The sequence below is a fragment of the Somniosus microcephalus genome, unplaced genomic scaffold (genome assembly GCF_052327205.1).
Source record: "Somniosus microcephalus isolate GS21.2 unplaced genomic scaffold, FLI_Smic_1.0 unresolved_chr4, whole genome shotgun sequence".
Lineage (NCBI taxonomy): Eukaryota > Metazoa > Chordata > Chondrichthyes > Squaliformes > Somniosidae > Somniosus > Somniosus microcephalus.
In genome coordinates, this window is record NW_028225182.1 from 39,477,195 (window position 1) to 39,491,791 (window position 14,597).

The following is a 14,597-nucleotide window of genomic DNA, read 5'->3' on the forward strand; positions in this document are numbered from 1 at the left end:
TCGGACAAAGTCAACATGGATTTACAAAAGGTAAATCGTGCTTGACTAATCTACTGGAATTTTTTGAGGATGTAACTGGTAAAATAGATGAGGGAGAACCAGTGGATGTGGTGTATTTGGACTTTCAAAAGGCTTTCGATAAGGTCCCGCATAAGAGATTAGCGTGTAAAATTAAGGCACGTGGGATTGGGGGCAAGGTATTGACTTGGATAGAGAACTGGTTGGCAGACAGAAAGCAAAGAGTTGGAATAAACGGGTCTTTTTCCGAGTGGCAGGCAGTGACTAGTAGGGTACTGCAGGGATCGGTCCTAGGACCCCAGCTATTCACAATATATATTAACGATCTAGACGAGGGAACTAGATGTAATATCTCCAAGTTTGCAGACGAGACAAAGCTGGGTGGGCGTGTGTGCTGTGAGGAGGATGCCGAGAAGCTCCAGTATGATTTGGACAGGTTGGGTGATTGGGCAGAAGCATGGCAGATGCAATATAACGTAGATAAATGCGAGGTTATCCACTTTGGTGTCAAAAACAAGAAGGCAGATTATTATCTGAATGGCAATAGATTGGGAGAAGGGGAAGTGCAACGAGGCCTGGGTGCCCTTGTGCACCAGTCACTGAAGGTAAGCATGCAGGTGCAGCAGGCGGTTAAGAAGGCAAATGGTATGTTGGCCTTCGTAGCGAGAGGGTTCGAGTACAGGAACAAGGATGTCTTGCTGCAGTTGTACAGGGCTTTGGTGAGACCACATCTTGAGCATTGTGTGCAGTTTTGGTCGCCTTATCTGAGGAAGGATATTCTTGCCATGGATGGAGTGCAGTGAAGATTCACCAGGCTGATACCTGGGATGGCAGGAGTGACGTATGAGGAGAGATTGGGTCGATTGGGCTTATACTCGCTGGAGTTTAGGAGAGGGGATCTCATTGAAACTTATAAAATTCAAACAGGACTAGACAGACCAGATGCAGGACGGATGTTCCCGATGGTGGGGTAGTCCAGAACCAGGGGTCACAGTCTAAGGATAAGGGGTAAGCCATTTAGGACAGAGATGAGGAGGAATTTTTTCACCCAGAGAGTGGTGAACTGTGGAATTCTCTACCACAAAAGGCAGTAGAGGCCAATTCATTAAATATATTCAAGAAGGAGTTCGATATATCTCTTTAGGCTAAAGGGATCAAGGGATATGGGGAGAAGGCAGGGACAGGGTACTGAATTTGGATGATCAGCCATGATCTCATTGATTGGCGGAGCAGGCTCGAGGGGCCGAATGGCCTACTCCTGCTCCTATCTTCTATGTCTCCGTCTGTCTGTCTCCCTGTCTCTGTCTCCCTGTCTCTGTCTCCCTGTCTCTGTCTCCCTGTCCCCCCCTCCTCTCTGTCTCCCCCCCTCCTCTCTGTCTCCCCCCTCCTCTCTGGGGGGGAGCACGGTGGCATAGTGGTTAGCACTGTTGTCTCACAGCGCCAGGGACCCGGGTTTGAATCCGGCCTCGGGTGACTGTCTGTGTGGAGTTTGCACATTCTCCCCGTGTTTGCGTGGGTTTTCTCCGGGTGCTCCGGTTTCCTCCCGTGCAGGTTAGGTTGATTGGCTATGATAAATTAACCCTTAGTGTTAGGGGGATTAAATACGTGGGGTTACAGGGATCGGGTGGGATATGTGTCGGTGCAGGCTCGATGGGCCGAAATGGCCTCTATCTGCACTGTGGGGTTTCTGTGATTCTGTGATTCCTCTCTGTCTCCCCCCCTCCTCTCTGTCTCCCCCCCCTCCTCTCTGTCTCCCCCCCCCTCCTCTCTGTCTCCCCCCCCTCCTCTCTGTCTCCCCCCCCTCCTCTCTGTCTCCCCCCCCTCCTCTCTGTCTCCCCCCCCTCCTCTCTGTCTCCCCCCCTCCTCTCTGTCTCCCCCCCTCCTCTCTGTCTCCCCCCCTCCTCTCTGTCTCCCCCCCCTCCTCTCTGTCTCCCCCCCCTCCTCTCTGTCTCCCCCCCCTCCTCTCTGTCTCCCCCCCCTCCTCTCTGTCTCCCCCCCCCTCCTCTCTGTCTCCCCCCCCTCCTCTCTGTCTCCCCCCCCTCCTCTCTGTCTCCCCCCCCTCCTCTCTGTCTCCCCCCCTCCTCTCTGTCTCCCCCCCTCCTCTCTGTCTCCCCCCCTCCTCTCTGTCTCCCCCCCTCCTCTCTGTCTCCCCCCCTCCTCTCTGTCTCCCCCCCTCCTCTCTGTCTCCCCCCCTCCTCTCTGTCTCCCCCCCTCCTCTCTGTCTCCCCCCCTCCTCTCTGTCTCCCCCCCTCCTCTCTGTCTCCCCCCCTCCTCTCTGTCTCCCCCCCTCCTCTCTGTCTCCCCCCCTCCTCTCTGTCTCCCCCCCTCCTCTCTGTCTCCCCCCCTCCTCTCTGTCTCCCCCCCTCCTCTCTGTCTCCCCCCCTCCTCTCTGTCTCCCCCCCTCCTCTCTGTCTCCCCCCCTCCTCTCTGTCTCCCCCCCTCCTCTCTGTCTCCCCCCCTCCTCTCTGTCTCCCCCCCCTCCTCTCTGTCTCCCCCCCCTCCTCTCTGTCTCCCCCCCCTCCTCTCTGTCTCCCCCCCCTCCTCTCTGTCTCCCCCCCCTCCTCTCTGTCTCCCCCCCCTCCTCTCTGTCTCCCCCCCCTCCTCTCTGTCTCCCCCCCCTCCTCTCTGTCTCCCCCCCCTCCTCTCTGTCTCCCCCCCCTCCTCTCTGTCTCCCCCCCCTCCTCTCTGTCTCCCCCCCCTCCTCTCTGTCTCCCCCCCCTCCTCTCTGTCTCCCCCCCTCCTCTCTGTCTCCCCCCCTCCTCTCTGTCTCCCCCTCTCCTCTCTGTCTCCCCCCCTCCTCTCTGTCTCCCCCCCCTCCTCTCTGTCTCCCCCCCCTCCTCTCTGTCTCCCCCCCCTCCTCTCTGTCTCCCCCCCCTCCTCTCTGTCTCCCCCCCCCTCCTCTCTGTCTCCCCCCCCTCCTCTCTGTCTCCCCCCCCTCCTCTCTGTCTCCCCCCCTCCTCTCTGTCTCCCCCCCCTCCTCTCTCTCCCCCCCCTCCTCTCTCTCCCCCCCCTCCTCTCTCTCTACATATATTTCTGTGTGTGTGTGTATCTCAGTCAGTCTCCCTCCCTCTGAGAGCAAACGCACTGTGTGAACGTGGGATTAGTGGAAGGAAGTTCTGTGCCCAGGAGTACTGTGTACACAGAGAATGCCTCGCACAGCTGTGCGTTGTGTGAAGTGCTGGAGTCCTGGGTCAAACCTGAACTGCAGTCAATGGTTGGAACAAACCAACTAGCGGTTACCATGGTAATGCAAAGAGGCCCAGGCCAGCTCTTGGAGGTTTACACCACAGATTTAACGCAGCGTTGAGAAGCCTGTTAACGAGACCGCAGTGTTCAAACCTCCTTCATGGGGCTGTTGCCATTCTTCCGGGATTGTCAGGGATTAATTGCCAGGTCGTGGTTGTGAGCAAAACCCAGGAGTAAAATCGCTAAAGCATTAAACAAAATGTGTTTTCCGCTCCCCATTTTATTTTGTTTATTCATTACTTAAAGATTTGGAGGAGTGTGAGGGGGTGGGAAAAAGGCTGTTTGACTGGGTGGGGCAGTACAGGGTGGGAGGAATACATTCAACAGGAATTGTCACCGGGAGTGTGTCAGTATTTACAGGGGGTCCCCGGGAGTGTGTCAGTATTTACAGGGGGTCCCCGGGAGTGTGTCAGTATTTACAGGGGGTCCCCGGGAGTGTGTCAGTATTTACAGGGGGTCCCCGGGAGAGTGTCAGTATTTACAGGGGGTCCCCGGGAGTGTGTCAGTATTTACAGGGGGTCCCCGGGAGTGTGTCAGTATTTACAGGGGGTCCCCGGGAGTGTGTCAGTATTTACAGGGGGTCCCCGGGAGTGTGTCAGTATTTACAGGGGGTCCCCGGGAGTGTGTCGGTATTTACAGGGGGTCCCAAGAAGTGTGTCAGTATTTACAGGGGGTTCCCCGGGAGTGTGTCAGTATTTACAGGGGGTTCCCCGGGAGTGTGTCAGTATTTACAGGGAGTCCCCGGGAGTGTGTCAGTATTTACAGGGGGTCCCCAGGAGAGTGTCGGTATTTACAGGGGGTCCCCGGGAGTGTGTCAGTATTTACATGGAGTACCCGGGAGTGTGTCAGTATTTACAGGGGGTTCCCCGGGAGTGTGTCAGTATTTACAGGGGGTCCCCGGGAGTGTGTCAGTATTTACAGGGGGTCCCCGGGAGTGTGTCGGTATTTACAGGGGGTTCCCCGGGAGTGTGTCGGTATTTACAGGGGTCCCCGGGAGTGTGTCGGTATTTACAGGGGGTTCCCCGGGAGTGTGTCGGTATTTACAGGGGTCCCCGGGAGTGTGTCGGTATTTACAGGGGGTTCCCCGGGAGTGTGTCGGTATTTACAGGGGGTCCCCGGGAGTGTGTCAGTTTACAGGGGGTCCCCGGGAGTGTGTCAGTTTACAGGGGGTCCCCGGGAGTGTGTCAGTTTACAGGGGGTCCCCGGGAGTGTGTCAGTTTACAGGGGGTCCCCGGGAGTGTGTCAGTTTACAGGGGGTCCCCGGGAGTGTGTCAGTATTTACAGGGGGTCCCCGGGAGAGTGTCAGTATTTACAGGGGGTCCCCGGGAGTGTGTCGGTATTTACAGGGGGTCCCTGGGAGAGTGTCAGTATTTACAGGGGGTCCCCGGGAGTGTGTCGGTATTTACAGGGGGTCCCTGGGAGAGTGTCAGTATTTACAGGGGGTCCCAAGAAGTGTGTCGGTATTTACAGGGGTCCCCGGGAGTGTTGTCGGTATTTACAGGGGGTTCCCCGGGAGTGTGTCGGTATTTACAGGGGGTCCCCGGGAGTGTGTCGGTATTTACAGGGGGTCCCCGGGAGTGTGTCAGTTTACAGGGGGTCCCTGGGAGTGTGTCGGTATTTACAGGGGGTCCCCGGGAGTGTGTCGGTATTTACAGGGGGTCCCTGGGAGTGTGTCGGTATTTACAGGGGATCCCCGGGAGTGTGTCGGTATTTACAGGGGATCCCCGGGAGTGTGTCAGTATTTACAGGGGATCCCCGGGAGTGTGTCGGTATTTACAGGGGGTTCCCCGGGAGTGTGTCGGTATTTACAGGGGATCCCCGGGAGTGTGTCGGTATTTACAGGGGGTCCCCGGGAGTGTGTCGGTATTTACAGGGGGTCCCCGGGAGTGTGTCGGTATTTACAGGGGGTCCCCGGGAGTGTGTCGGTATTTACAGGGGGTCCCCGGGAGTGTGTCGGTATTTACAGGGGATCCCCGGGAGTGTGTCGGTATTTACAGGGGATCCCCGGGAGTGTGTCGGTATTTACAGGGGGTCCCCGGGAGTGTGTCGGTATTTACAGGGGATCCCCGGGAGTGTGCCAGTATTTACAGGGGGTCCCCGGGAGTGTGTCAGTATTTACAATGCGTGTGTGTGAGTGTCTGTAACCCCGAGCACCCTGAAACAGTCTGTTTTTGAGCCTTGCTTTCCCTCCTAGGCCGAGGGCTACCCTCGGGTGACGATTGGAGTCTTCATCCTGCAGCCGACGCCCTTCTTCCCGGAGTTCCTGGAACGCCTTGCGGCCCTGGATTACCCGCACGACCAACGGAGCCTCTTCATCTACAACAGTGTACGTAGGGCCCAGTCTGTCCCCACGGGGTGTGTCGAAAGGGTGGATCGGAGCCACGTCCCCCCCTCCTGGGAACCTCGCAGGGTCCTGCGTCCTTCACTCTGCTGGGCGGCAGAGCGTTTGAACTCTGACCATTCACCCCTAGCGTCTGGAGGGAGGCCCTGAGTCTGCCCTTTACACCACTGTGTTCTCTCTGCTGTGTCAGCCAGTGTCTCAGTGGGTAGCACTCTCTCTCTCGCCTCATAGTCAGAAGGTTGTCGGTTCAAGTCCCACTCCAGAGACTTGAGCACAAAAATCTAGGCTGACCCTCCAGTGCAGTGCTGAGGGAGTGCTGCACTGTCGGAGGTGCCGTCTTTCGGATGAGACGTTAAACCGAAGCCCCGTCTGCTCTCTCGGGTGGATGTAAAAGATCCCACGGCCACTATTTCGAAGAAGAGCAGGGGGCGTTCTCCCCGGTGTCCTGGGGCCAATATTTATCCCTCAATCAACATCACTAAAACAGATGATCTGGTCATTATCACATTGCTGTTTGTGGGAGCTTGCTGTGCGCAAATTGGCTGCCGCGTTTCCTACATTACAACAGTGACAACACTTCAAAAAGTACTTCATTGGCTGTAAAGCGTTTTGGGACGTCCTGAGGTGGTGAAAGGCGCTATAAAAATGCAAGTCTTTATATTTATTTTCCTCTTGCTGTGCTACCACATGGTCCTCAGTGTCTAAAGGCCGTGTGATCCCTAACCATAGCCGAGGTCCCAGGTCCTGGTGCTGCCTCTCTCGGCTGAGGGGCTGCAGTCCTCCGCGACCCCCCCGCTCTGGGCTAACGGAGGAGGGGGCAGGGGTGGGTGGGTGGGGTGCTGGTTGCCGGGAGAGGTTGGGTTGGGCTGCGAGGGCTTCAGCTGGCGACTAGCCCGCTGGCACCAGGAATGGCGATGCGGGCGAGGTGCCGGAGGGCGGCCGGTGCCCCTGGAACATTGCACGCCCGGCCAAAATGGGCACCTGTGAGGAGAGCCATAAACATAGTCATAGGCCTAGAAATTCGGTGGCGCCCCAAACCTGGGCGCCGGAAGTACCGCCCCGGAAGCAGCCGTGAGCGCCAGCCGGAAATTCAGTTTCAGCGCCCCAAAAGGAAGCTTAAAGGGGAGGGGCCTGCTGCAGCGCGATCAGAGATCGCGAGTGCCGGCAAAATAGCCCGGCACCGAGGAGAAGTGCCGGGCTCTTGGGACACAGCCGGCACAACGTTGGGGGGGGGGGCGGGGACGGGGGGGGCTCAGGAGGCCGGGGACGGCGGCGCAGAGAGGTGCTGGCAGGCGGCCAGCAAAAAAAATGGCCGCTCAGCGCCTCTACTGCCGCAGGTAGGCCCCCCTGAACCGGTCGCAAATTGCGACCGGCGTGACAGCGGGGGGCGCTACCAAATTTCGCGATCGGGGCGCTGCGCACACCGATGACGTCATCGGTGGCGGCGCAGCGCTACAGGCTAACGCCGCCATTAGCGCCCTGCTAAATTTCGCGGGAGGCGTGGCCAGTGGCGCTAAACCCACTAAGTGCCCACTTTGGGTGGTAACTGGTGGCGCGGCCCACCGAATTTCTAGGGCATAGAGTCATAACGGCACAGAAGGAGGCCATTCGGCCCATTGAGTCCGTGCCGGCTCTCTGTGGAACAATCCAGTCAGTCCCATTCCCCCGCTCTATCCCCGTAGCCCTGCAAGTTTATTTTCCTCAAGTGTCTATCCAGTCTCCCCTTGAAAACATTGAGTGTCTCCGTTTCCACCACTTCCGTCAGCAGCGAGTTCCAGGTCCTCACCACTCGCTGCGTAAAAAAGTTTTTCCTCACGTCCCCCCTGTATCTCTTGCCCAAAACCTTAAATCTGTGTCCCCTAGTCCTTGTACCATCAACTAGTGGGAACAGCCTTTCCCCGTCTAGCCGATCCAAACCCGTCATCTTCTTGTACACCTCGATCAAATCACCCCTCCTTTGCTCGAATAAAAACAAATCCAGCTTTGCTAACCTGTCCTTGTAGCTAAGGGGGGTGTCCTGGAGGAAATGGGGCGGAGGGGAGACTAACTCGGTCTTTCCCTCCCGCTGTTAATTCCGATCGGAAACTCTCGCGGACGTCAGGTACCCTCCGGGAGCCTTTCCCGTGTTTCGGTCCTCAAGCGGGGTTGGGCCGAGCCAAGCCTGAACGCCTCACTGTCACACAACTGTGATATAACATAAATATATTTATATTTTTTTGTGAACAGGCTGTCTACCATGAAAAACACATCCAGGAGTTCATGGAGAAGCACAAGGAGGATTTTTACAGTGTTAAAATCGTTGGCCCCGAGGAGGAATTGACCCCCGGCGAAGCCAGGGACATGGGCCTGTGAGTCAGGCGACACTGAGGCTTCGGCCTACTCGGGCCTTGCACGCTACTCTTTAGTTGGCATGAAGACGTGTGTGACTGTGTACCAGTATGCCTTTTGTATGTATGTGTGTGTTTATATTTGTGCTTGTGCGTCTTTGTATGTGATATATATTTTGTATATGTCTGTGTCCATAGACCTATTCATAGAATCATTAGAATGGTTATAGCACCGAAGGAGGCCATTCGGCCCGTCGAGCCTGTGCCGGCTCTCTGTAAGAGCACCTGAGCCAGTCCCACTCCCCCGCCCTTTCCCCGTAGCCCTGCAGATTTTTTCCCTTCAGGTATTTATCCGACTTCCTTTTGAAAGCCACGATTGAGTCTGTCTCCACCACCCTCTCAGGCCGTGCATTCCAGATCCTAACCACTCGCTGCGTTAAAAAGTTTTCCCTCATGTCACCTTTGGTTCTTTTGCCAATCACCTTAAATCTGTGTCCTCTGGTTCTCGACCCTTCCGCCAGTGGGAACAGTTTCTCTCTCGATCTACGCTGTCGGGACCCCTCATGATTTTGAACACCTCGATCAGATCTCCGCTCGACCGTCTCTGCTCTAAGGTTGAGAGGAGATATAAACGGGGGTTGTTTTCTTTGGAACAGAGGAGGCTGAGGGGAGATTTAATTGAGGTGTATAAAATTATGAGGGGCCCAGATAGAGTGGATAGGGAGGACCTATTTCCCTGAGTAGTGAAGTCAATAACCAGGGGGCATAGATTTAAAGTAATCGGTAGAAGGATTAGAGGGGAGTTGAGGAGAACTTTTTTCACCCAGAGGGCGGTGGGGGTCTGGAACTCACTGCCTGAAAGGGTGGTAGAGGCAGAGGCCCTCATCGCATTTAAAAAGCACTTGGATATGCACTTGAAGTGCCGTAACCTGCAGGGCTACAGACCAAGAGCTGGAAAGTGGGATTAGGCTGGTTCGCTCTTTGTGGGCCGGCACGGACATGATGGGCCGAATGGCCTCCTCCTGTGCCGTAAATTTCTGTGATTCGATGTGTATGTGGGTGTCGTGTGTGAGATTTGGGAAGGGGGAGGTCGGGAGGTCGGGGGACGGGGTGAAAGGTCGGGGGACGAGGTGAAAGATCGGGAACGAGGTAAATGGCCAGGGAACGGGGTGAAAGGCCGGGGGACGGGGTGACAGGTCAGGAACGAGGTGAAAGATCGGGGAACGAGGTGAAAGTTCGGGAACGAGGTAAATGGCCAGGGAACGGGGTGAAAGGTCGGGGAACGAGGTGAAAGTTCGGGGAACCAGGTGAAAGGTCAGGGAATGAGGTGAACGGTCAGGCAGAATGAAGAGGAATGAGGTTGAAGGAGCGGGATTGAAGCGTTGGGTTCAAGAGGCAGTTGGGTTTGCGTTCGGGGTATGGAGAGATGGGGATGGGTCGGGGTAGGGTGGGTTGGGGAGGCGTGAGGCGAGCTGATTTTGGCCAAACGGCCATTTCCTGCTCTTCAAGTCAGTCCCTTAAAGGGTGAATCATCCCTGTTCCTGTTATTCCCCTCTCCCGCCACCCCCCCCCCCCCTCCCCCCCGCGTTCCCTGCCCTCGGCAGCTTGCTGACTCCCAGTCCATCCCTTGTGTTTTTCAGGCACCTATGTCGTCAGAATCCGAACTGTGACTATTACTTCAGCCTGGATTCGGACGTAGTCCTCAGAAACCCGGAGGCGCTGAAAATCCTCATCGAGCACAACAGGTAGGATCGGCCCGTCAATCGGACGCCTCGGAGCCTCTCCCCGCCTCATCCCTGCTTTGCTCTCCTCCAGACTCCACGATTCCAACGCTCTCCAGGCCGGCCTCCCACATTCCACCCTCCGTCAACTTCAGCTCATCTAAAACTCGGCTGCCCGTGTCCTAACTCGCACCGAGTCCCGTTCACCCATCACCCCCCCCGTGCTCACTGCCCCGTGTCCTAACTCGCACCGAGTCCCGTTCACCCATCACCCCCTGTGCTCACTGCCCCGTGTCCAAACTCGCACCGAGTCCCGTTCACCCATCACCCCCCCGTGCTCACTGCCCCGTGTCTTAACTCGCACCGAGTCCCGTTCACCCAACACCCCCTGTGCTCACTGCCCCGTGTCTTAACTCGCACCGAGTCCCGTTCACCCATCACCCCCTGTGCTCACTGCCCCCTGTCCTAACTCGCACCGAGTCCCGTTCACCCAACACCCCCTGTGCTCGCTGCCCCGTGTCCTAACTCGCACCGAGTCCCGTTCACCCATCACCCCCCTGTGCTCACTGCCCCCTGTCCTAACTCGCACCGAGTCCCGTTCACCCATCACCCCCCTGTGCTCGCCCCGTGTCCTAACTCGCACCGAGTCCCGTTCACCCATCACCCCCCTGTGCTCGCTGCCCTGTGTCCTAACTCGCACCGAGTCCCGTTCACCCATCACCCCCTGTGCTCGCTGCCCCGTGTCCTAACTCGCACCGAGTCCCGTTCACCCATCACCCCCTGTGCTCGCTGCCCTGTGTCCCAACTTGCACCGAGTCCCGTTCACCCATCACCCCCTGTGCTCGCTGCCCCGTGTCCTAACTCGCACCGAGTCCCGTTCACCCATCACCCCCCTGTGCTCACTGCCCCGTGTCCTAACTTGCACCGAGTCCCGTTCACCCATCACCCCCTGTGCTCGCTGCCCCGTGTCCTAACTCGCACCAAGCCCCGTTCACCCATCACCCCCCTGTGCTCACTGCCCCGTGTCCTAACTCGCACCCAGTCCCGTTCACCCATCGCCCCCTGTGCTCACTGCCCCGTGTCCTAACTCACACCGAGTCCCGTTCACCCATCGCCCCCTGTGCTCGCTGCCCCGTGTCCTAACTCACACCGAGTCCCGTTCACCCATCGCCCCCTGTGCTCACTGCCCCGTGTCCTAACTCGCACCCAGTCCCGTTCACCCATCACCCCCCCTGTGCTCACTGCCCCGTGTCCTAACTCGCACCCAGTCCCGTTCACCCATCACCCCCCCTGTGCTCACTGCCCCGTGTCCTAACTCGCACCCAGTCCCGTTCACCCATCACCCCCTGTGCTCGCGGCCCCGTGTCCTAACTCACACCGAGTCCCGTTCACCCATCACCCCCTGTGCTCGCTGCCCCGTGTCCTAACTCGCACCCAGTCCCGTTCACCCATCACCCCCTGTGCTCGCGGCCCCGTGTCCTAACTCACACCGAGTCCCGTTCACCCATCACCCCCTGTGCTCGCTGCCTCGTGTCCTAACTCGCACCGAGTCCCGTTCACCCATCACCCCCTGTGCTCGCTGCCCCGTGTCCTAACTCGCACCGAGTCCCGTTCACCCATCACCCCCTGTGCTCGCTGCCCCGTGTCCTAACTCACACCCAGTCCCGTTCACCCATCACCCCCCGTGCTCGCTGCCCCGTGTCCTAACTCGCACCGAGTCCCGTTCACCCATCGCCCCCGTGCTCGCTGCCCCGTGTCCTAACTCGCACCGAGTCCCGTTCACCCATCACCCCCCGTGCTCACTGCCCCGTGTCCTAACTCGCACCGAGTCCCGTTCACCCATCACCCCCCGTGCTCGCTGCCCCGTGTCCTAACTCGCACCGAGTCCCGTTCACCCATCACCCCCCGTGCTCGCTGCCCCGTGTCCTAACTCACACCGAGTCCCGTTCACCCATCACCCCCCCCGTGCTCGCTGCCCCGTGTCCTAACTCGCACCGAGTCCCGTTCACCCATCGCCCCCCGTGCTCGCTGCCCCGTGTCCTAACTCGCACCGAGTCCCGTTCACCCATCGCCCCCGTGCTCGCTGACCTACATTGGCTCCTGTTCCGGCAACGCCTCGAATTTAAAATTCTCCTCCTCCTTTTCAAATCCCTCCATGGCCTTCTCGCCCCGCCCTATCTCTGTAATCTCCTCCAGCCCCGACAACCCCCCGAGATCTCTGCGCTCCTCCAATTCTGGCCTCTTGAGCATCCCTGATTATAATCGCTCCACCATTGGCGGCCGTGCCTTCTGTTTGCCTGGGCCCTGAGCTCTGGAATTCCCTCCCTAAACCTCTCCGCCTCTCATCCTTTTAAGTCGCTCCTTAAAACCTACCTCTTTGACCAAGCTTTTGGTCACCTGTCTCAATATCTCCTTATGTGGCTCGGTGTGAAATTTTGTTTGATAAACGCGCCTGTGAAGAGCCTGGGGACATTTTACTACGTTAACGGCGCTATATAAATGCACGTTGTTGTTAATAATCTTCCCCCCCCTTTTCTCTCAAGGGTCCTGATTCTCACTCCGGTGCAGTTCCACAGGTACTGACAGCCCTCTGGTACCTCGCTGTCTTCCCCGAGTGAGCGCGGCTGAGTGTCGACGGGCTGTTCGACTGTGGAAGGAAGCGCGTGCCCAACGAGCACTCGTTTTGGTTTCCAGCAGAAGGCACTGGGGTGGCAATCGTGGTCGGGATTTGTTTACTGTCCCCCTGTCGTGCTGAGGCCAATTGTAACAAGCTCCAGCTGGGCTCAGCTACCTCCCAATCCAGGCCGACACTCCCAGTGTAGTACTGAGGGAGTGCTGCACTGTTGGAGGTGCCATCTTTCAGATGAGACGTTAAACTGAGGCCCCCGTCCGCGCTCTCAGGTGGATATAAAAGATCCCACGGCCACTATTGGAAGAAGAGCAGGGGAGTTCTCCCCCCCCACCGCCCCCCCCCCCCCCCCCCGGTGTCCTGGGGCCAATATTTATCCCTCAATTAAAACATGGACAAAAGAGCTGAATTCCAGAGGTGAGGTAAGAGTGACTGCCCTCGACATCAAGGCAGCATTTGACTGTGTGTGGCATCAAGGAGCCCTAGTAAAACTGAAGTCAATGGGAATCGGGGGGAAAACGCTCCACTGGCTGGAGTCATACCTCGCACAAAGGAAGATGGTTGCGGTGGTTGAAGGTCAATCATCTCAGCCCCAGGACATCGCTGCAGGAGTTCCTCAGGGCAGTGTCCTCGGCCCAACCATCTTCAGCTGCTTCATCAATGACCTTCCCTCCAACATAAGGTCAGAAATGGGGATGTTCGCTGATGACTGCACAGTGTTCAGTGCCATTCACAACTCCTCAGATAATGAAGCAGTCCATGCCCACATGCAACAAGACCTGACTACGTCAGACTTGGGCTGATAAGTGGCAAATAACATTCGCACCACTCAATGCCAGGCAATGACTATCCCCAACAAGCGAGAGTCTAACCACCTCCCCTTGACATTCAATGGCATTACCATTGCTGAATCCCCCACTATCAACATCCTGGGTGTCACCATTGACCAAAAACTTAACTGGACCAGCCACATAAATACTGTGGCTACAAGAGCAGGTCAGAGGCTGGGAATTCTGCGGCGAGTGTCTCATCTCCTGACTCCCCAAAGCCTTTCCACCATCTGCAAGGCACAAGTCAGGAGTGTGATGGAATACTCTCCACTTGCCTGGATGAGTGCAGCTCCAACAACACTCAAGAAGCTCGACACCATCCAAGACAAAGCAGCCCACTTGATTGGCACCCCATCCACCACCTTAAACATTCACTCCCTCCACTACCGGCGTATCGTGACTGCAGTGTGTACTATCTATAAGATGCACTGCAGCAACTCGCCAAGGCTTCTTCGGCAGCACCTCCCAAACCCGCGACCTCTTCCACCTAGAAGGACAAGGGCAGCAGGCGCATGGGAACACCACCACCTCCAAGTTCCCCTCCAAGTCACACACCATCCTGACTTAGAAATATATCGGCCGTTCTTTCATCGTCGCTGGGTCAAAATCCTGGAACTCCCTCCCTAACAGCACTGTGGCACCACACGGACTGCAGCGGTTCAAGAAGGCGGCTCACCACCACCTTCTCGAGGGCAACTAGGGATGGGGCAATAAATGCTGGCCTTGCCAGTGATGCCCCCACCCCAGGACCGAATTTTAAAAAAGTAGCGTCACTAAAAACAGATTATCTGGTCATTATCACATTGCAGTCTGTGGGAGCTTGCTGTGCACAAATCGGCTGCTGCGTTTCCTACATTACAGCAGCGGCTACACTTCAGGAAAAAGTACTTCATTGGCTGTGAAGCGCTTTGGGACGTCCTGAGGTGGTGAGGGGCGCTACAGAAATGCTTTCGCTTTGCGTCTGCTCCTGGAACTGACTGACTGCTGCCACCTGGTGGCTGCAATTGGAAGACCGGCCGCTCGCTCGCTCCCACTTTGTGATTGATTCGGGTTCCTTCCCGCAGCGTCAGAACTCGCCTCCCCGGAACAGCGTTTAGTATTTAGTGAGATAGTCGGGGGGGGGGGGGGGGTGGGTGGGGCGCAGGGGGGAACCTATCCTTCCTTCGGTGAGGCACCGAGCCACAAGCAATGGCGTTTGGATTCAATGCTCTTGAGAGGGCAAAGGAGCATTGAGTCCCATCATCCAACATTGCGGCACAGTAGGAGGCCATTCGGCCCATTGTGCCGGTCCCAGCTCTCTGAAAGAGCTGACCAATTCATCCCACTGCCCCCCCACCCCCAGTCCTGCAATTTTCGCCAATTCCTGTTTGAAAGCTACTATTCTGTTTCAGGCAGTGCATTCCAGATCAGAACCAACCAAATTGTGCACGGCAAGGTCACAGTGAGCTAATGGCTAAATAATCTGTTTCTTGTTGATGTTGGCTG

At 57.1% G+C, this 14,597-nt stretch overlaps 1 protein-coding gene across 1 annotated transcript in view; it reads left to right on the top strand.

The window, feature by feature from the left end:
• Positions 1-9,681, top strand: part of LOC147090594 (multifunctional procollagen lysine hydroxylase and glycosyltransferase LH3-like) — a 62,139-nt gene extending 52,458 nt beyond the window's left edge. Inside the window, exons 9-11 of the mRNA XM_085977077.1 lie at positions 5,459-5,590; positions 7,832-7,953; positions 9,573-9,681. Of these exons, the coding sequence (XP_085833203.1) occupies positions 5,459-5,590; positions 7,832-7,953; positions 9,573-9,681 (363 nt within the window). The remainder of the gene's footprint in view (positions 1-5,458; positions 5,591-7,831; positions 7,954-9,572) is intronic.
• Positions 9,682-14,597: the final 4,916 nt, after the last annotated feature.